The sequence below is a fragment of the Schistocerca gregaria genome, chromosome 5, assembly GCF_023897955.1.
Source record: "Schistocerca gregaria isolate iqSchGreg1 chromosome 5, iqSchGreg1.2, whole genome shotgun sequence".
NCBI lineage: Eukaryota > Metazoa > Arthropoda > Insecta > Orthoptera > Acrididae > Schistocerca > Schistocerca gregaria.
Window position 1 is genome coordinate 174,422,626 of NC_064924.1, and position 23,088 is coordinate 174,445,713.

A 23,088-nucleotide genomic window follows, 5' to 3' on the forward strand; every position below is an offset into this window, starting at 1 on the left:
GGCAAGCACCAGGTAGGTGTAGGAGGATTTTTATCACTCTAATAAGAGAAATAACTGAATTCTGAGAATGATAAATAAGCACAACAAATGTATACAAATATCTACTAACAGGTCTAAGCAATGTAATGATCCTGAGTGCTGTGTGTTTTACTTTGATCATATCAGTGGCTGATTGCAATTGTAATGCCTCTCTGGCAACTTACAATAAATTACACTGTATGTTATCACATTTATTTGTTGAAAATGAGAATGTTGCAGGACACAGACTTTCTTAGAGCTTTCAGTGACCCTCCTTTATTAGCAGTCTCTCTCTCTCTCTCTCTCTCTCTCTCTCTCTCTAGCACGCATTCACACACAAAATCCACCTACATACCTGCAATACTTAAATAATTATTTTGTTTTTATTTGTGAGTGCATGATACTGGACACAAAACAAAGAAGCACATTCTATTCTGTCATACATACAAATCATTTCATAAAATGTACACACATTTCCTATTACACTGGTTGTTACTTCCATATTATGTGAAAACTTTCGAAACAAGAACAGTATCCACATGAAAACTGTGGACTGGAAAAATGTAATTCACATTTGTGGCAACTGGTCAATAGATGTAGCAAACTTAAAATCTTCTGGGAAGAGCTTAGCAGCATGTGGATACATCAGTTTATACGACTGCCGAATAGTCACATCTGCCACACCAGCAATGTCACCAATTTCTTTCTGACTGCGTTTAGCCTCTGAAGCCTGAAATAAAAAAAAAAAACATCTATAACAATTATCTGATCATGGCTGCATCTGTGCATTACGTATAAAGTAGTAATCATTTTAAAAATATGAAACACAAAAATATTTCTGAACTTTTTAGTTTCTGCACTGAAGATTGTTTTATTTTTCAAATTCAACTACAGGGATCACTACAATCTCCAATGATCATGTCATATTTGTGTATTGTGAAATTAATTCTCCAAGTGTTCTATAACTAGGAACTGACCTGTGATGCCATGTAAATGGCTGCCGCAGCCACAGAAATTGGTGACCGACCTGGTGCAATGTCCAACTCAACTGCTTTTCTTGCAATGTGTGTCGCTGCACGTTGTACCATATTGGGCAACCCTAGAAGAAAAAAGTGTTTAACAGAAAGGAGAAACAAGTATTCTGATAAATTAGTTTTGGGATTATTTTATGCTGTTTTCCCAATTTGTGCCTTAAACGATATCAAAATAAAATGGGGTAAGACAAGAAATCCTCTTACACTACATATGAGGGGTAATCAAAGATTGAATTGCCACCTTTAAAAAATAAAATTACGTGTATATTTTATTTGTTTGCAGGTGCATGTCTGCAGTCCCGCTATCCATTAAAATCACTACACCACAGTACCATATAATGCCACTAGAGGAGCCGAAAGAAAATGGGGCAGCCCACCGGTAAATTGGAAATGGGCTGTGCCACTTTGTTTTCACTCCTCTGGTAAGATGCTACAGCGCTTTGGCATTCAGATTTCAATATGTATACGTACCAGCAAACAAAGAAAAAAAAAATCACGTAAGTGGAGAGGATAACTGAAAACTTATGATTACCAGTCTGATAGTTTCACTTTTCTATGCTGAAAGGCAGCCCACTGTGAGGAAAGTTTACTTGATGACATGGCACAAACAAAAACTGCTAAATTCCATTTTCTTTTTACCACAGTGAAAACTGGATTTCAATTTCATAAGTATTATTAACTGCCTATATAAGAAGATAAAGTGTCAAGCAATTTTGAACACTTTTTATGTAGCACCACACTACATTTAAATAATGAAATCAGAGTTATTTTGGGCCAACAATATTTAATAGACAAACATATGTAAAGTATATAGACTACTTTTTCTAACAAATTATTGCTACAAAATAAATCTAATCTTTTTGGTATATGGTGGTCAGAGAATAGTGGAAAAGTTTCTACAAATGGCATTTTCAGGAGAGAGAAAGAATTGAACTTACCAAGGTTGGAGCAGAAACGTAACATGAAGTCACTAGTGGTGATAATTTCCACATTAGTTTCCAAAGCTTTCAAAATCAATTTGAAACAGCGACCAATCTCCTTTTTACTTATCTTGCTAACAGCACAAATCTCCTGAGAAGGGAATACATATATGTATAAGAAGGAAGTCTTCACAGATCACTGCACACATCAAATCTTATTAGCTTCAGACATAAGCTACCATAATGAATTACGAATCAAAAACTGCTATGATGAGGAATTTCCTCTCATGATATCTGACTGTCAACTTGTAACTTCAATTTGGGAATGCTAAGATATTCCTCTACATTCATTATTTTTACTAAAGCACACTTAAATGTTTACATAACACACCAAACGCTAAATTTAAGTCACCATCAGGTTGAGTTTCCTCAACCAAAAATCTCTGGCAGCCTGTCATAAGAGTGACTTATCTACTCATCCAACTTGGGGAATGTTCATATAGTACCCCCCTAAGAATGCTGCTACAGGAAACATGCTAGATTCATCTCATTTTAGCACACCCGAAAAATTCAATCTTTCTGCAGCAATCAATGCTTTATGTAGCAAGCCTCCAGTTTTGTGGTTGCAAAAAAACTATTATATGTAAAACTAAGTTCAAAATTGTATGACATTAAAAACAGTGTTGTGGGCTAGATCAAGTTGGTGCCATCAGAAAACAGTCAATATAACCCATGTCACTGATTGATAAGGAGGATTCAGCTACTCCCATCAGCTGTCCCACCATATTCATCCTTCTAATGAAGATTTTCTGCCATATGATTGGAGTGGACCACCCAACAACAGGTGCAATCATATCATTGGGTTCAATCAAATGAATAAAAAGCTGCACCACTTGTATCAATAATCATTGCTGTGATGTGGCTTGTCTCAACAGCTTAATTCAAAAAATGCCCTCAATTGATATCAGCCTGCGGCTGAAGTTTCTCTTTGTGCATCACAAAAAATATAACTAAATAGTTATAACAACCGAAGCTGGCTGCACCTCCTCTTCTGCAAATATTGACACACTTCTGGACCAAAAGTACAATTCGTACTAACTCAGGAAACTGAACCTGTGCCCCAAGGATCCACTGTCAGTGATGCAAACCACTACATCAAGGGCGAATAGAAAATTTTGCTGATAAGTTCCTATGAGACCAAACTGCTGAGGTCATTGGTCCGTACTTAATCTAACTTACGCTACAGGCAACACACACACACACCCACACCCACACATGTGCCCGAGGGAGGACTCAAACCTCCATCGGGGGCAGCCACACGAATCGTGACAAGGCACCTCAGATCCCACGGCTACCCTGTGCGGCTGCAAGCTAACAGAAAATGTACTCACTAGTGTACATTTGTATTTCACAGTAGTAACTACTTTTGAAGCCTTGTGTGATGTATGCACAGTAACTAGGCATTTTTCACAGATGTCACAAACAAAATATACAAACAATATACTTCTGTTCATGCTTATATTTGCTATCACACAGCAAGCAGAAGTTAACTGATTGTTTATTTACAGTACGAAGTCCTCAAAATGACAGACTGCACAATACAATTACACTGCAAACAAAAGGTGGGAGAAAAACAATGGCACACCACCTCTGCTAGAGACTTGTTCAAGACAATGACGAAGGATTCCTTTACTTTTCTCTAAATGCTCAATGAGTATTATTTATGGGGGACAGGGGGCAATTAAGAGAAACAGGAATTGCTGATTGAGGCTTTTACAATATAAGTTTCATCTTTCACCACAATAAAAGAAACAAATTTATTGGTAAAATGTTACTGTGTGAGAACTATGAACACACAGTACAACAGATGTGACAATAAACAAATGCAATTACAACTAATTCACACTATTAATAAGAACAGAAACATACCTTAAAGGTACGTGGTACACCTTCCTGTCTGCAAGCTATATACAAGCAAGCAGATGCAATAGCATCATTGGCCCGCCCTTTCAGATTTTTGCCATCATGTACTTGTTTGAACAAATTGTTTGCACGATCCACAATTGTCCTTGGGAGATTTATACGATCAGCCATAGTAGCTATTTCACGGAATGCATTTAATAGTGCTCTATCTGAACTGCTAACCTGTAATAATAATAATAATAATAAAATACAAAACTGCAATTTTATAAATTTAACATTCAAAACATTTCACAATTATAGATGACATATGAAATGCATTAAATCTTCATTTTGATCCTAAAACATACACTTGTGTATTTTCATTTGTGCAGATTATGCACAAGACAGATAATGCTAAACTGAGACAAAAAGTTGGCCAGTGCTTACCTTCAGGACGCTCAATTTGTAATACTGCCAATATCAACAATTTAGGAAAAGATACATTGCTACTTATCATAAAGAAGACTTAGTACATTGCACACAGGCACAATTATAAGTCACTTATATAAAGCTTACGGCACAGCCTTCACCAGCAAAAGAGAAACACAAACCGTTCATACACACAGGCAAACACACATGCACACATAACCACCAACTCCAGCCGCTCGGGGCAGAATGCCATTGGTTGGTTGGTTTTTGTTATTGCTGTTTTTTGATTAAAGGACAGGACAGTCCAAATGTACAGGCCACTTTCATACTTTCAGTGGCTGTTTGGATGTTACTTGACAAGATTTTTCATCACGAAGTCTAGGTAAAAGGATCACAACACCACAAAATTAAATAAATCTGTAAGGCACAGCATCTCCCTGATATGAATTACAGAACATGCTTACAAGGAGAATGCCACAACAAGAACACGCCAGTGTCCAAAAAGTAACTCGACAGAAATTATAAATGAAGCATGTGTGTACTAAGGCTAAAATCCAGTATCATAGTTGAAATTTATAGATGATAATTGTATAACGACCACATGATATGTGACACTGCCTATCTGCATTGTCCATGAAGGCTATTATCAAAGTCTTGTAGGATAGCTATAAACTGAATCCAAGGAAATATGCAAATGATGTACACCAGATTTTAACCTGATGTTCCTTTTCCACCACATTTACTACCACAACAAATATTACAATGACCAGGTCAAGTTTCACATCACGTCTTTATGCAAGTAGGTTACCTCCTCCTCACCAGTCCACTGTACACCGACAAACACAATACCAGTCCAAAGCAAACAACATCCATCAATTCAAAAGAATTAACATTGCTGAATAATAATTCATGCATACATACTGCTCAATATACATGAAGTCAAAATATTCTCACAGATATGTTACATATGAAGTTCGTGAACAATGAACAGTTGTATGGGTGTCAAAATAGTAATAGTGAACTGCAACTTTTCTATACAGAAGGCAATATTTTAGAGATAGTACACTAATACACAAATCAATTTCAACACAATCCAAGGTAGCTGTGATAGTGAGTGCTAGCTGACGTAAGCATGAAAATTTTGGGTGATGTCTGACAATTTGGAGACTGGTGCACTGTCATATTGCGATGGTTTCATAAAACCATTTTATGTATATGCCTTGAAAGTAACCGATTTATGAGTACAAATGACATATTGAAGATTATGGTAAAGTATGCAAAAATCTTAATCACTTAATCAATTATTGAAGAATTATGCATAAAAATTAGGACAACAAAAGTATAATGGCCAAGGTCAGAATCTAACAAGCACAGAGGCAAAATCTTCAATGGAAAACGTAAATGGCCATGAACTATGGTCACAAACTTTAAAGTTACTTACCTGATTGTGTGAGTGAGTGAGTGTGTGTGTGTGTGTGTGTGTGTGTGTGTGTGTGTGTGTGAGAGAGAGAGAGAGAGAGAGAGAGAGAGAGAGAGAGAGAGAGAGGGGGGGGGGGGGGGGGGGGGGGGGGAAGGTGTTACTGAGGATTAGGTTTTTTACCCTTAACACAAAACTGCAAGCAGTTATTTTTGTTTAAGATATACTGCATCATTTATTTATCATATTACCACAGACCCCAGGCTACAGTCTACATCAGGGGCAGCAGCTGTCACAGCAGTGCTTATCTACCACTCATAAGTTGACAACGTGTCAGTTTTGTGTAGCCAGTGGGAAGATCCCCCCATGAACCATGGACCTTGCCGTTGGTGGGGAGGCTTGCGTGCCTCAGCGATACAGATGGCCGTACCGTAGGTGCAACCACAATGGAGGGGTATCTGTTGAGAGGCCAGACAAACGTGTGGTTCCTGAAGAGGGGCAGCAGCCTTTTCAGTAGTTGCAGGGGCAACAGTCTGGATGATTGACTGATCTGGCCTTGCAACATTAACCAAAACGGCCTTGCTGTGCTGGTACTGCGAACGGCTGAAAGCAAGGGGAAACTACAGCCGTAATTTTTCCCGAGGACATGCAGCTTTACTGTATGATTAAATGATGATGGCATCCTCTTGGGTAAAATATTCCGGAGGTAAAATAGTCCCCCATTCGGATCTCCGGGCGGGGACTACTCAGGAGGATGTCGTTATCAGGAGAAAGAAAACTGGCGTTCTACGGATCGGAGCGTGGAATGTCAGATCCCTTAATCGGGCAGGTAGGTTAGAAAATTTAAAAAGGGAAATGGATAGGTTAAAGTTAGATATAGTGGGAATTAGTGAAGTTCGGTGGCAGGAGGAACAAGACTTCTGGTCAGGTGACTACAGGGTTATAAACACAAAATCAAATAGGGGTAATGCAGGAGTAGGTTTAATTATGAATAGGAAAATAGGAATGCGGGTAAGCTACTACAAACAGCATAGTGAACGCATTATTGTGGCCAAGATAGATACGAAGCCCACACCTACTACAGTAGTACAAGTTTATATGCCAACTAGCTCTGCAGATGATGAAGAAATTGAAGAAATGTACGATGAAATAAAAGAAATTATTCAGATAGTGAAGGGAGACGAAAATTTAATAGTAATGGGTGACTGGAATTCGATTGTAGGAAAAGGGAGAGAAGGGAACATAGTAGGTGAATATGGATTGGGGCTAAGAAATGAAAGAGGAAGCCGCCTAGTAGAATTTTGCACAGAGCACAACTTAATCATAGCTAACACTTGGTTTAAGAATCATGAAAGAAGGTTGTATACGTGGAAGAACCCTGGAGATACTAAAAGGTATCAGATAGATTATATAATGGTAAGACAGAGATTTAGGAACCAGGTTTTAAGTTGTAAGACATTTCCAGGGGCAGATGTGGACTCTGACCACAATCTATTGGTTATGACCTGTAGATTAAAACTGAAGAAACTGCAAAAATGTGAGAAATTAAAGAGATGGGACCTGGATAAACTGAAAGAACCAGAGGCTGTACAGAGTTTCAGAGAGAGCATAAGGGAACAATTGACAGGAATAGGGGAAAGAAATACAGTAGAAGAAGAATGGGTAGCTCTGAGGGATGTAGTAGTGAAGGCAGCAGAGGATAAAGTAGGTACAAAGACGAGGGCTGCTAGAAATCCTTGGGTAACAGAAGAAATATTGAATTTAATTGATGAAAGGAGAAAATATAAAAATGCAGTAAATGAAGCAGGCAAAAAGGAATACAAACGTCTCAAAAATGAGATCGACAGGAAGTGCAAAATGGCTAAACAGGGATGGCTAGAGGACAAATGTAAGGATGTAGAAGCTTATCTCACTAGGGGTAAGATAGATACTGCCTACAGGAAAATTAAAGAGACCTTTGGAGAGAAGAGAACCACGTGTATGAATATCAAGAGCTCAGATGGCAGCCCAGTTCTAAGCAAAGAAGGGAAGGCAGAAAGGTGGAAGGAGTATATAGAAGGTTTATACAAGGGCGATGTACTTGAGGACAATATTATGGAAATAGAAGAGGATGTAGATGAAGACGAAATGGGAGATACAATACTGCGTGAAGAGTTTGACAGAGCACTGAAAGACCTGAGTCGAAACAAGGCCCCCGGAGTAGACAACATTCCATTAGAACTACTGACGGCCTTGGGAGAGCCAGTCATGACAAAACTCTACCAGCTGGTGAGCAAGATGTTTGAGACAGGCGAAATACCCTCAGACTTCAAGAAGAATATAATAATTCCAATCCCAAAGAAAGCAGGTGCTGACAGATGTGAAAATTACCGAACTATCAGTTTAATAAGCCACGGCTGCAAAATACTAACGCGAATTCTTTACAGACGAATGGAAAAACTGGTAGATGCAGACCTCGGGGAGGATCAGTTTGGATTCCGTCGAAATGTTGGAACACGTGAGGCAATACTGACCTTACGACTTATCTTAGAAGAAAGATTAAGAAAAGGCAAACCTACGTTTCTAGCATTTGTAGACTTAGAGAAAGCTTTTGACAATGTTGACTGGAATACTCTCTTTCAAATTCTAAAGGTGGCAAGGGTAAAATACAGGGAGCGAAAGGCTATTTATAATTTGTACAGAAACCAGATGGCAGTAATAAGAGTCGAGGGGCATGAAAGGGAAGCAGTGGTTGGGAAAGGAGTGAGACAGGGTTGTAGCCTCTCCCCAATGTTATTCAATCTGTATATTGAGCAAGCAGTAAAGGAAACAAAAGAAAAATTTGGAGTAGGTATTAAAATTCATGGAGACGAAGTAAAAACTTTGAGGTTCGCCGATGACATTGTAATTCTGTCAGAGACGGCAAAGGACTTGGAAGAGCAGTTGAACAGAATGGACAGTGTCTTGAAAGGAGGATATAAGATGAACATTAACAAAAGCAAAACGAGGATAATGGAATGTAGTCAAATTAAATCGGGTGATGCTGAGGGAATTAGATTAGGAAATGAGACACTTAAAGTAGTAAAGGAGTTTTGCTATTTAGGAAGTAAAATAACTGATGATGGTCGAAGTAGAGAGGATATAAAATGTAGACTGGCAATGGCAAGGAAAGCGTTTCTGAAGAAGAGAAATTTGTTAACATCAAATATAGATTTATGTATCAGGAAGTCGTTTCTGAAAGTATTTGTTTGGAGTGTAGCCATGTATGGAAGTGAAACATGGACGATAACTAGTTTGGACAAGAAGAGAATAGAAGCTTTCGAAATGTGGTGCTACAGAAGAATACTGAAGATAAGGTGGATAGATCACGTAACTAATGAGGAGGTATTGAATAGGATTGGGGAGAAGAGAAGTTTGTGGCACAACTTGACTAGAAGAAGGGATCGGTTGGTAGGACATGTTTTGAGGCATCAAGGGATCACAAATTTAGCATTGGAGGGCAGCGTGGAGGGTAAAAATCGTAGAGGGAGACCGAGAGATCAGTACACTAAGCAGATTCAGAAGGATGTAGGTTGCAGTAGGTACTGGGAGATGAAGCAGCTTGCACAGGATAGAGTAGCATGGAGAGCTGCATCAAACCAGTCTCAGGACTGAAGACAACAAGAAGAAGAAGTGGGAAGATTCTTTGACATAACCAATGAGAGGCGAGAAGAGAGATAATGTATGTCTAGCACTGAAATTGAAACCATTGTCTTTGTTTCCTGTATCAGTGAGTTTCGCGAGAAATATTTTGTGATTTTGGCACTGAGTACTATGAAGCAGACTGATTTAAGTGATTTAGTTCTGCACAGCAATCTCATTCATTGTTGTGTGTTTTGTGGATTAATTTTCAGAAAAACATAAATGTATCAAATATGGTGGTGGAATGACTACACAATCAATCTGTCTGAGCTCGCTCAGTAAGTGGATCAATATTTTTTTAATTAAATCATGGGAGAAGGTAGGTGGACCAATATTTATTCGTGAAAGAGTTGCACGATATATTTACTTATTCATGCTGATCTACCTACCTTCTCCCATGATTTGTAATTAAAAAACACTGATCTATTTAGTGTGCTTGAACAGATCGATTGTGAAGGAACAAAGAGAATAGAAATATTTCGTCACTTTTTTGAATATGTCATGGGTTGTGACACTGTACTTGGTTTGCAAATGCTAGCACAGTTTAAATAGCTCTGACTCAAACAATGAGCAATTACATTTATAATCCCCATTTACAGCAATGTTTCACTCTTCCTTCCGAATGTATTACTTCAAAACACATAATCTGCCTGCTGCTCTCCCATTGGCTACGTAGCTCAAACACGCCACTAGCCCTATTCTAGACTTTTACCCTGATCCCATCAAAAAGGTGAAGATTCAGGGACGCGGAACAAGTTCAGATATATATTAACATGACACTAAGACGTAATAGGAATTTAATCTTTATTCTGTATTAATACTTCACTGCTTAATGTTATTCACATTTATGCCACCTGAATTTAATTGAGTAAATCAGTAAGAAAGCTGTTACTCTGAAAAACTGAGCTGCCTTCCTACTTTCAGCATTACATAGCTGCTGTTTCTGCCTGTAGAAGCCCAATATATCACTTACAGAACAAATACGGCTACTAACTATGTAGCTTTATATATATATATATATATATATATATATATATATATATATATATATATATATATATATATATATATATATATATATATATATATATAAAGAGGTCCCTGAATCTAAGATTTTCAGAAAATTTGTAGAAAGAGTGGCTAATGAGATATGCTTTTAATTTTCTTTTGAGTAGTATGAATTCTCAATTTCTTGTTTTACATTAGGAAGGAACTTTTTAAACATCTTACCACCAGAATACGTAACTCCATTCTGGATTCTGGACAAAGAAAAAAACCCTACATGAAAATTATTTTTGTGTTTTGTAGTATGACTGTGTATACCACACAACAGAAAGTGAAAAAATGCAAAATAATGAACATACTTGTCTACACAATGGTAGATGCTTCTAAGGGCAAAACATGCTGAACTGAGCTGCTCTGTCAGTTTACCCATGTGTTTACTCCTTTTAACTTGTTATGCTGCTGAACCCCGAGGAATTTTACACACTGTACTTCATTTAATCTATAACCATTAATGTCTACTTCTGATGTTAAAAATAATCATCATTTATCTGATATTATGTAATGAGTCTTTGTGAGGTCAAGACAAACAGTCAGCTGTGAATCACCTGCCTGCCTGTTCAGCTATCATTTATACTATGTCTGCTACTGTTCAGTTTGAGTATAGTTTAGTACACTTGTGCCATCAGCAAAGATTACAGTTTTTGAAATGCCCTTTCAAGTCATTGAAATCATTTATGTAGGTTAGAAATCATAGTGTGTCCAGTAAAGATTCCTGTGGCACTCAACATGCTATGTTCCCTCATTTTCAAGTTATTTTCATGCCTGAGAGAGGGTCTCTTAATAAGACCCTGGGCTTTGTTATGAACTTAAGATTTAAACCACACCATAACACTTTAGTTTGCTAAGCAGAATTTTGTGAGCCATACAATGAAACGGAGAGTTGGGGTAGAGTGATCTAACTCTGAAGCAAGCAGGGACAGTTTGCCCAGTGCACATAGAACTGGCAGAGTAGATTGAAGGGAGAAAGAGAACAGAGAGACCGCAGAGAGGAAGGTGTGCTGCAGAGTGAATGAATGTGGTCCATGGGTTATGGGGACAGAGGTGAATGTGGGCATCATACCAGTGCTAGCAGAGAGCGATGCTCGGGTATTAGAGCTCAAAGGTGTTGTAAGGACAATTACTATCTACATAATACAGAGAGACTGTTTTTGGGGGAAGAAGCCAGATGGCATGGGTTGTGAAGTGTCCACTGAAGTCTCAGCAATGTTTTCAACTAACTGGTGCTCAACACTGCTCTTGGTCAAACTGCGTGTGCCAGAGAGAGCTAGTTGTTCTACATCCCTTTCCCATGGGGTTGCTACCTCACCTGCCAATTGTCAACCATCCTGCCCCATCCCTTCCTTCTGCTCCCCCTCCTCTCTTCTCACTCAACACAACCCCTCAGCGCATGAGACCTTGTCCCAGTAGAATGTAGTCTGCCAGGAAAATGTAGCTGTGGAAATCTGTGTGTATTCTGTTATGAACAAGGATTCGTCTGAAAGATTAGCAACATTATCAGCTTTGGTTACGTGTCTACTAACGACTCAATGTTTCAAATATATAAGAAGTCATTATCTCTACTCCTTCCATAGGATACAAACAATGGAAAATCCAGGACAGAACGCAACAATATATTCAATAGAATAGAAATGTCACTGTCAAAGATTACTATCGGCTGCCAACAAGGTGTGCCAGCCAATTTTCTCTCTAATATTTCTATTGCCCACAGCAAATGATGTACTGTACATTGCAAACGACATTTTTCCCAGGTAATATCATTTGCATGCTACCTGACTGCTAGTATTTTGTGGTTGTAGCCATGTTAGAAACTATGTGGTACATTCACCTCATGCGTATGTTACTGGGTAGTCAAAAATCACCTGTTACCACAGGATCTTAATCTCACAATCACTCAAAGCAGTTATTAATCCTCTAGAAGTTTAATCTCACTACAAAATTACATTGAAATTTGAAGAAAACTCTTACCGTTCGGCGGTTCTGATACTTTGAAACTCCAAAACCATCAAATGAAGCATCACCACGACCTGGACCAATCATTGTTGATAGATCTGAGCCATTAAGTAGTGGATTTTCTGGCCCACCAACTCGAGATGGGTCAGCACCAGCTTTTTCATTGCTGAATGTCCGCCATTCAGACCCAACATCAATCACCCTAATTGGAAAAAGGAATAATCATTTTCTAATTATCTCTGGATGACATATTCATTCTAGGATACAGCACCACTATTTCTTATTACTGAAGATGTGTATGCTAAATTATTAAAGAGCTTCAACAACAGTGTTAAAAATCTCTGAATCTGCTTTGTGTGTCACAGTCTTTCTGAACAGAACAATATCAAAATGCATTCAATGGTATAAATAGTAGTGAATAATACACTTTATCAGCTTTTGACAGAGACACTAACAAATTGGCAGCAGTATGTAATCACTGAAGTGACTACGGCATATAATTACATATATATAAAAAATCAGAATCTGTGAGAATATACTTGTTAGTTTACAGAGAACAAAAGACAATCTCGTTAGTAATGTTTTAAAACGGATTAAAAGCAGACAATAGGGAAGAAAATAGAAATCATGAGTAGAGAACGTAAATACAACTATAGAATGCACAAATAAAATTGTCACGTCATTTGATGACTTACGCAACTTGGAATAAAACTATGACCTTCCAATGTTGAATTTGGTCTCTGCTACACATAAGTCTTAACCTTTTTTTTAAAAAACTTATTTATTTATTTATTTTTTAAGTGTCAGCAGTGTGATCACTGATCAAAGCAGAGCAGCAGTACCACAAGCATCACTACAATTGCCAGGGGGGGAGGGGAAGAGGGGGGTAGTAGAGGAATCAAGCCCACAGGATCGGTTTGATAACATTTTAGCTAACAAGTGACTTATCTTTCAGTTTCCTGACCCTCTTTCCCCTCATACACATTTACCCATTTCAGTTTTCACTACAATCTGTGATGCACACTGTACACATATATTGCACTTTGGGGTCAACCAAAGCGTCCAATCCCACCCGGCGAGACATTTAGTTTGTGAGAGTGGCGTGTTTGTAGGTGTCATTTTGATGGGATCAGTGGTGCTCTCTAGTGGTGTGTTAGGTGATGTTTTTGGTTTAGTTTGCGAGTGTGGCGTCGTGTGTGAATTTTGGTAAATTACTTTTTTATGTCTTTTGGTAAGTATGGATATGACTGACAGGGTCAACAGTTATTGTTTGTCGGCTATGATGGGGGACAGTGCGTTGCCTCTAATAAAATTTCTTCAACTACTCAGAATTTTGGATGAAGAGGTGAAGTGTTCAGTATGTCATGAAGAAATGAGGCTTACTTAAAGTTGCGGCGTCTCAGACCATGGACGGCTGTATGTGGAGATGTCTTAAGGATAACAGGTCACGGGGTGCGTTTGATCCCAATGTGTGGCTGTGAATGTTGGGTATTGGGAGATGTTTTTGAGCTATATAGGTCAAGGGAAGTGTCCGATTCGAGATGATATTGTGTTTAGTGGTATTTGGGGAGTTTTGTGATGTCAGTTTTTTTCGTCGTTTTGTGAGGTTTTGTATGGGGGTAGGTGCCTAAATTTGCTTATATTCAGTTTGTCCCCATAAAACCCCCTATTTCCCGCACTTGTCCTGTTAGTGCCATTAGGCTTTTTGTGGAATGTGTGTGTGTTTGTTTTTCCAATGTATTTTCGTTCTCACAATGTGTACGTAACGACATTATATGCACCATATTGGAACCATGGTTTATGGTCGTTTCCGACATATTTGTGACGTCATGGGTCAAAGCAGACGGGCAGGATCGGACGCTTCTGTATTTCCACACTTTGATGGCCTCCTCAGCTTGGCACCCATGCAGCCGCTACTAAATGGGATACAACCTGTACAGAAAACTTACAGCTGTGTTCCTCTGGTGCCCCTCTCAGCTTGTCATCCCAAGCAGTGGGTAGTGTCACTCCAGTTTTAAACTGGCCCTGAAAGTTTGGTCTTCACACAGGCTGCCACAGATTGTGAGAGGAACGAGCTTCATTTGCTAGCCTCAATAGTGCAAACACCTTAACCCGTGCTTCAGGCTTCCCCAAAAGCAGAAATCATGCACGGAGGTAAAATTGCTTACATGTTGTTCATAGTTCAAAACAAAATCTTTCTACTTAATAACATATTTAATACAGGTCCTCACTGCAACAATTATGTACACTTATCACAAGAAAGCAGAGAAGAATGGCTACCTCACATATTATTGTCAATTACCTAACAATTGCTACAATTAAAAGCATATGACTACCTGCCATGCCTTCTGACTTGTACTGATCCAGGTCTAGGGAGCTGATCAATCAACTTCCAGTTAACAAACTGTACACATAGCAATGATAAAATAACGTTCTTTGCAAGCTAGGTACAGTGTCATCTGCTGAAAAAGCAGATAGGACATGTACTGGCAGAAGATGGCACAGCAGCAGAATGTATTCCAACTTCTCTCTAGAGCTACTACTGGGGATTGCTTAAACATTTGTTATTCCTAATATGCTATGTTCTACTTTGGACAGTGTGCACTGTAGCACATCAAGGTTAACCGAAACATTTTCTATTGAATGCACTTTCCTGGAGGAGGAGATCAGTGTTTAACATGCAGTTAACAATGAGGTCTTTAGCAACAGAGAACTAGCTCAGTTTATGGAAGGGTGGAGAAGGAAAATGGCCATGCCCTTCCACGGGAAATCCTCTCAGCATCTGCCTTAATCAATTTGAGGAAATCACAGAAAACCTAAATCAGCATGGCTCCTCAGGTTTGAACCATCGTCAGCCTGAATGTGAGTCCAGTATGCTAACCACTGTGCTAACCTGTCCAGTAATGCACTTTCCTCACTTATCTAGAAATTAAACTAAAATTATCACTTGCCTTGCATTGAAACTTGTTATGCTCAATTCATAACTTAAGCTACTATCTTACTAAGCATCTGAATATATTATTATAAATGTAACTCACTTGAAACAATATTAATCACAATTTCTGCAGTACACTCCACTTGCAGTAGGAAGGTTGTGGTTAAAAATAACAACATACTAGAAACGCAGTAACCTTGTATTCATCAGGAACTATTATTGGATGAAAATCCTATTGATTTGTTTACCATAGCTAAGATTGACTTTTCCTCCTCAAGCTCTGCTTTCTCTCTACAAATGTAATTACCGAGAGGCAAAAACCAATAGTAGTTTCAAAAAATATCATAACCCCCGAAGTTACACTAATTCTCCTTTTCAGCCAAATTCACAGTTCACTTCACTTTTGGTAACAGCTCTGCCAGTATTATTTCATTTGGATCATTCGAATCTGACAACTACACATTTCTCCTTGCAGAGACTACACTGGTGATTCACATGGAAAAAAAACATGATTATTTACATCAAACATAGAACTATACGTATCCCCAAGCACAAATAACGTTTTGGGACGATCAGGTTGTTATTAATAAGAAATATACATAGGAGATGTCCGTCAACATTCCGTCCATAAAACTGTACCACTTTTAACTTGTCGCAGATCGACAAGTTCTGAGAACGAAAAATCTCAAGGAGTTGAAAGAAATAATGACAAGATAACAAAATCTTCGTTATACAGAACAAATGGTGCACCATAAACCACTGAACAGCACTTTATTTCTACCACAATTATAACTGTATACTAACCTGTCTCCAACCACTAATCCACACTCCGAACAAATCTGATCTCCAGCTCTGTAATCCTCTATAAGTGGAGCATCTGGATGTGCGTAGCAACAAATCTTGTTTGTGTCGAATCTGGAAGCAAAACACGAACATCATTACGATCTATACTGAATATTGTACATCTTCAACAAAGCCTTCGATGTGCTCTGGCAATTACCTAGATGAACTCGCCATTCTGTTCGTCCTACTGTGTTTCAACAATAAAATTCTTACATTACGACACACATAACACTTCCTCTAGCAAACTTTGGCAGCAAAACAGAGATAATACATTAAGGCTATCAAAGACTATTAGTTGATCTGTCAAGTGTCAAGTAAGTACGCTTCCCGCTAAAGACAATGCCCTAATTGCACTCATTACTAGCGTCAAACCTATAATCGCCAAATAGAGGTATATTCGTGCAAATGTCTGACAAACAATAAATCGCTGCAAATGTGGTATGTTCACACAAAACAACTTTCAATTTACTGCTTGCCCGCCATCTGACGGTCAAGAAAACAATTTCAGCGACAAGCGGCTGGGCGGCTACAGAGTCATTTATTCCAGAATTCGTAAAAAATCTGTTATGGAAAACAAGCAATAAACAGTACGACCGATCAAATAGGTCTAGATAGTGGCAGCTTAAGTGGAGGTAGTTTACGCACAGAAATATACAGGGTGTCCTAGAAACGTTGCGACAAGTTTCGAGCGGTTGTGGAGTGTGTCTTGAGGAACAAATCTAGGATAGAAACCTGTGTCCGGAAACGTCATTCAACTACGCTACAGAGCCGCGAAGCTATAGTCAGTCGGTGGCTTCTGCCACTAGGCCAACCCTTCGGCAGCAAACGTGACTTTGTGTAGTGACGGAACGCAGGCTGAACGTCTCGTAATGCTGTTTTTTATTCAGTGGTAGCGACTGATGGCCGCGATAGCCAACGGAGAAGACAGCGCTAGCTGATCGCATAGAAAGGCTTTGTCTCCTACAGACGAGATGATCTGATGCCTCAGTGGATGACGGTTTTGGACACGGGTATCCATCTGCAGTTTATTTTTCTCCTGGAACCATGCAAAATATCCAATGTTTTCCGGTATACAGGAGAAAAATGAACTACAACTGGAAACCTGTGTCAAAAGCCCTTATCCACTCATCTGGCAATCATGGCAATCACTCACAACCACTGAAAACAAACAGCATTGCAAGACGTTCCGTTTAGGTCCGTCAGCGGACAAGTCACATTTAGTTCCAAAGGGATGGTCTAGCACCAGGGCCGGCCGCGGTGGCCGTGCGGTTCTAGGCGCTGCAGTCCGGAACCGTGGGACTGCTACGGTCACAGGTTCGAATCCTGCCTCAGGCATTGATGTGTGTGATGTCCTTAAGTTAGTTAGGTTTAAGTAGTTCTAAGTTCTAGGGGACTGATGACCTAAAATGTTAAGTCCTATAGTGCTCAGAGCCATTTTTTTCTAGCAGCAGGCGTCGGGGCCTATAACTTCGACGTCATGTAGCGGCGTTGTATAGTGTTTTCACGCAGATGTTCCTATTCTAGATTTGTTCCTCAAGACACCTTCCATAAGCTTTCAAAGTTTGTCGCAATTTACAAGGCGAATCTGATGATTGCCGTAATTTTTTGCTGTCAGATTTGGAAACATACAATTATCTTCTGACACTCAGAATTCCCCATAAAATACGGAAAAATACTTGATGATAAGAGCAGTTATTCCAGATTCCTGGCAAGAGGAGGAAGTTACAAGGAGCTAGAATTCTCCATTGCAATTTCGAAACAAGTGAAATCACACTCAATGCATGTGAAGCTACTTAGGCTTTCCCAGAGGAAAATTTTATGAAGGCACTGAAAGAACCTCAGTTCTGTAATATATCAATCCAGACAAGTTACAGATAACATTTTAACAGCTTGAGACCTGTCTGAAATTTAGAATATTCATAGAAATTATAGGTGTGGTAAATAAGCTATAACTAAATTTATTTCTGCATCAGGATTTTCATTTCGCTACTGGAAGTCTACAGAGAACCTGTTGCAGGCTTTTGCACCGGAATATAAAACTCCATTCTGAACTTTAAACAGGAATTCATAGTCTACCTCGAAAGTTTGTCTTTTAATAGTGTGGTAGTGAATTCTAGAGTTCGCCCCTAATTCACTCGTGTTAGGAATCACATATTACTTTAGGACGTAAAACAAGCGTAAAAATCCCTATGTCCCAGAAGATGCTGGTGAAAGATCCTCCATTTTCTTCTTAACACAATGTTATGATTGCACTTTTGTTTGGAATAAATAGGGCCTACACATTTTGCTACACTGTCACATAAGATCATGGCATAGGACAGTACTGAGTGAAAGTATGCTAACAACTCCTTTTGCAGATGAACATAATGAGAGAGACTTCTAAGTGCAAAGCAGTCAGAACTGGAAATGTTGGCTAAGTTACCCCTATGCCAGTTCCACCTCAATTTCACGAAATTATTTATATTGATAGCATCTAAAAAAGGTATTGGGCAAACCTCTTTGCTAATAACTGCAATTATTTCCCACAGTTGCTACTTGTATTGCCTTGTAGATCAGTGAACAGATCTGCAAAAGACTAGTAATAATTACTGTTAACTACAAGACATATTTCAAACTGTGTTAAAATGACCTGTCTTCATTGGAATGACTTAGAACGCAGAAGATGTCAAAATATCACAGACTTGTCTTGTATGCACTGACAGAAAAAAAAGCAACACTAAAAAAATATTTAATGTAGAGTTAGGAAATTTTCCTCCCCCCCCCCCTCCATGAACCATGGACCTTGCCGTTGGTGGGAAGGCTTGCGTGTCTCAGCGATACAGATAGCCGTACCGTAGGTGCAACCACAACGGAGGGGTATCTGTTGAGAAGCCAGACAAACGTGTGGTTCCTGAAGAGGGGCAGCAGCCTTTTCAGTAGTTCCAAGGGCAACAGTCTGAATGACTGACCAGAACGGCCTTGCTGTGCTGGTACAGCAAACGGCTGAAATCAAGGGGAAACTACGGCCGTAATTTTTTCCTGAGGGTATGCAGCTGGTACAGCAAACGGCTGAAAGGAAGGGGAAACTACGGCCGTAATTTTTTCCTGAGGGTATGCAGCTTTACTGTATGGTTAAATGATGATGGCGTTCTCTTGGGTAAAATATTCCGGAGGTAAAACAGGCCCCCATTTGGATCTCCGGGCGGGGACTACTCAAGAGGATGTCGTTATCAGCAGAAAGAAAACTGGCGTTCTACGGATTGGAGCATGGAATGTCAGATCCCTTAATCGGGCAGGTAGGTTAGAAAATTTAAAAAGGGAAATGGATAGGTTAAAGTTAGTTATAGTGGGAATTAGTGAAGTTCGGTGGAAGGAGGAACAAGACTTCTGGTCAGGCTACTACAGGATTATAAACACAAAACCAAGTAGGGGTAATGCAGGAGTAGGTTTAGTAATGAATAGGAAATTAGGAATGTGGGTAAGCTACTACAAACAGCATAGTGAACGCATGATTGTGGCCAAGATAGGTACGAAGCCCACACCTACTACAGTAGTACAAGTTTATATGCCAACTAGCTATGCAGATGACGAAAAATTGAAGAAATGTATGATGAAATAAAAGAAATTATTCAGATTGTGAAGGGAGACGAAAATGTAATAGTCATGGGTGACTGGACTTCGGCAGTAGGAAAAGGGAAAGAGGGAAATGTAGTAGGTGAATATGGATTGGGAATAAGAAATGAAACAGGAAGCCGCCTGGTAGAATTTTGCACAGAGCACAACTTAATCATAGCTAACACTTGGTTCAAGAATCATGAAAGAAGGTTGTATACATGGAAGAAGCCTGGAGATACTGACAGATTTCAGATAGATTATATAATGGTAAGACAGAGATTTAGGAACCAGGTTTTATATTGTAAGACATTTCCAGGGGCAGATGAGGATTCTGACCACGATCTATTGGTTATGACCTGTAGATTAAAACTGAAGAAACTGCAAAAAGATGGGAATTTAAGGAAATGGGACCTGTATATACTGACTAAACCAGAGGTTGTACAGAGTTTAAGGGAGAGCATAAGGGAACAAGTGACAGTAATGGGGGAAATAAATACAGTAGAAGAAGAATGGGTTGCTTTGAGGGATGACATAGTGAAGGCAGCAGAGGATCAAGTAGGTAAAAAGATGGGGGCTAGTAGAAACCCTTGGTCCATCTCTCTAAGACATTAAACTCGCTAGAAGTGGTATGTGTACATTTCAGTTTGGTACATTATTCTCCAAATATTGTGGAAAGGTGTGTTAGGTAATCAGCACTATGTTGCTCTACAGAGAGAAACAGCTCATTGATACTAATATGGATCCAGTTTTATAAGTTGTACTCGCGAAAACAATGACGTTGCTTTAATTTTAAAAAAAGACATCATTTATCTGGGAAGACATTGGTCCTACTTTATTTTGAGACCATTTACGAGTAGGAGTCCATATTTACTGGAGACTGCAATATCAATCGGCCAGAGATAAATCTTTTGTTATTATTAGTATTTTACACATCTCAATAAAGAAAAAACATATTTTTTTGAAAAAGAAGACGGCATTTATATTGTTTTTATTTAGACGGAAAAAATTTACTTACAGTTTCCAAATGTAGTTTTCCTTTCGACAGTTCGGGAAACAAATCCTTTCATAACATCCATAACATTAATTTTTCCAGCCCTGTCTTGATGACTATGGAAGAGAGGTAGATGTGTGAGTCTGGACTGAGTAATCGTTGAACTAAAGTAAGTTTTAAGTCGTCTCAAGGCTCTAAATGACGTCTCAGAGAATGCCGACTATACTGGAACTGTCGGAATCAGAATGATGAGGCGAATATCGTCCTGAAAGTGTTCTTTAACCCTACCAGGTTAAGTAATAAGTTTTCTTCCAGTAGAGAATACATGGTGGTATACCAGTCGTAATGCTTCACAGCACTTTGAGCTGTGTGTGAAGCTTTTCCTGGTTAATATCTATTTTATGTACTTCAAGCAATTCTTCAAAATGCCATGTAGATGTGTTTGGGAGGACGTAATAAGTATCTCTTCAAGATGGGGATTAGTCGCTTTAGATCCTCTTGGTTCAACCTTCGATCAATCTCATTCAGAAGGAGATCAAGAATTTCAAACAAATTTTTCATAAATTCCCGTTCTCTAGAGAATTCTTTGGGAACAGACGGTGTTCCTGTGTGTTGCAATTTCGCTGGTGAAATATTTTGATCGTTCATATATAGTTTTTTAGAACAATCTTTGGATTTCTCCAACAGCATATCAAATTCCTCCATAATCTTAAGATTTGCAGGAGCTTCTTTTAGAACACCTACAGAATGTTTCATTCCCATTGCATTAAAATTTGTATTCTGTAGGGATCTGGCCTGTTCCTCACACAGTCCAAACACTTCATTTGCTACGGATATAAAAAAAATAGTTTCAAACGTTTTGAGCCACTTCACATAGCCCTGCACTACTGACCTTCTTTCATCTCTCACTGAGCTGAGTACATTCATTGTTCCTGTCCGTAACTTCTGGAACCGCTCGTAGTTTTCCTTGAAACATGTCAAAGATTTTTCTCTTACGGCTCATTGGGTGGGACTCATTGGAATCAGTCGTTGAGCTTTTGGATTTGGATTCGTCCCATCGACACCAGATGGTAGCACAACATCTGCACACACATTTGTTTTCCTTTTTGGGGATTCCAGAATTATATCTGAGAAGTATTTCACAGTTACCAGTATGTCACACAACGGGTCATGGCTACTTGAAATTTCCTGTAGTGCCTGATCCAAACAATGATTGTTGCAGTGGATGTAACAATTCCTTGACTGGCCTTGAAGAAGGATATCCTTCACACCTTTGTTCTGCCCAGACATATTAGCTGCTCCATCGAAAAGGAGGGCGCATAGAAACTCAATTTCTAGTGACAGTCTTAGAAGGATGTATTTAATGGTAGTTGTCACCGTTTGCGCCTTGGAGTTCAGCGGACTATATAAACCCAGAAAAAATTCTCCAGCCTTTTTCCAGTTACAGAAAACTTCTTTAAGAAAAGCCGTCACTTTTGTGGTCTTCTATTGTTCACTAAGTGAATGGACCGAATGCAGTCATAACAGAAAGCACTGTCATTCCTTTCTTCATATTGTAGCTGCGGATAAACAACAAATCATTTCAATTTATAATTTTGTGAATTTTTGTTTCAGAAACAAGTATACTTCAAGTAGAGATCATTGTGTTTTCAAGTGAGAATGGAGTGTCTGTATGCTTTGACTGCCCAATCACACAACTTTTACGTCCATCGCCTTTACCTGAAAACGTTAAGGATAAAAAAGGGTAACATGACATATCTAGCACACATCACACTAACACAAAAATAGCTTTCAACAAGCAAAGTATGTTGATGGTGAGGATAAGCATGGGAAGAAACATTCATAGTTGACCATAAAATATTTATCATACCAGCGTCAATCCTGGGGATACTAGAAGGTATCAGATAGATTATATAATGGGAAGACAGAGATTTAGGAACAAGGTTTTAAACTGTAAGACATTTTCAGGGGCAGATGTGGACTCTGACCACAATCTATTGGTTATGAACTGTAGATTAAAACTGAAGAAACTGCAAAAAGGTGGGAATTTAAGGAGATGGGACCCGGATAAACTGACTAAACCAGAGGTCGTACAAAGTTTCAGGGAGAGCATAAGGGAACAATTGACAGGAATGGGGGAAAGAAATACAGTAGAAGAAGAATGGGTAGCTCTGAGGGATGACATAGTGAAGGCAGCAAAGGATAAAGTAGATAAAAAGACGAGGGCTGCTAAAAATCCTTGGGTAACAGAAGAAATATTGAATTTAATTGATGAAAGGAGAAAATATAAAAACGCAGCAAATGAAGCAGGCAAAAAGGAATACAATCGA

At 38.9% G+C, this 23,088-nt stretch overlaps 1 protein-coding gene across 1 annotated transcript; it reads right to left on the bottom strand.

Annotated features, from left to right (window-relative positions):
• Window positions 1-382: 382 nt before the first annotated feature.
• Window positions 383-16,574, bottom strand: LOC126272869 (transcription initiation factor IIB). Its single transcript, XM_049976089.1, has 7 exons — window positions 16,331-16,574; window positions 16,135-16,245; window positions 12,411-12,597; window positions 3,902-4,117; window positions 1,991-2,123; window positions 996-1,117; window positions 383-748 (listed from the first exon to the last, which is right to left on the bottom strand). Exons 1-7 carry the CDS (start codon window positions 16,345-16,347, stop codon window positions 587-589), a joined length of 948 nt encoding a protein of 315 aa, XP_049832046.1. The 5' UTR covers window positions 16,348-16,574; the 3' UTR covers window positions 383-586.
• Between the last annotated feature and the right edge of the window lie 6,514 nt (window positions 16,575-23,088).

Coding starts and splice junctions, on each gene's coding strand:
- LOC126272869 (XM_049976089.1), bottom strand. Junction 12,598..16,134: donor GGATTAGTGGTTGGAGACAG/GTTAGTATACAG, acceptor TTTTCCAATTAG/GGTGATTGATGTTGGGTCTG. Junction 2,124..3,901: donor GTGTACCACGTACCTTTAAG/GTATGTTTCTGT, acceptor TTCCCTTCTCAG/GAGATTTGTGCTGTTAGCAA.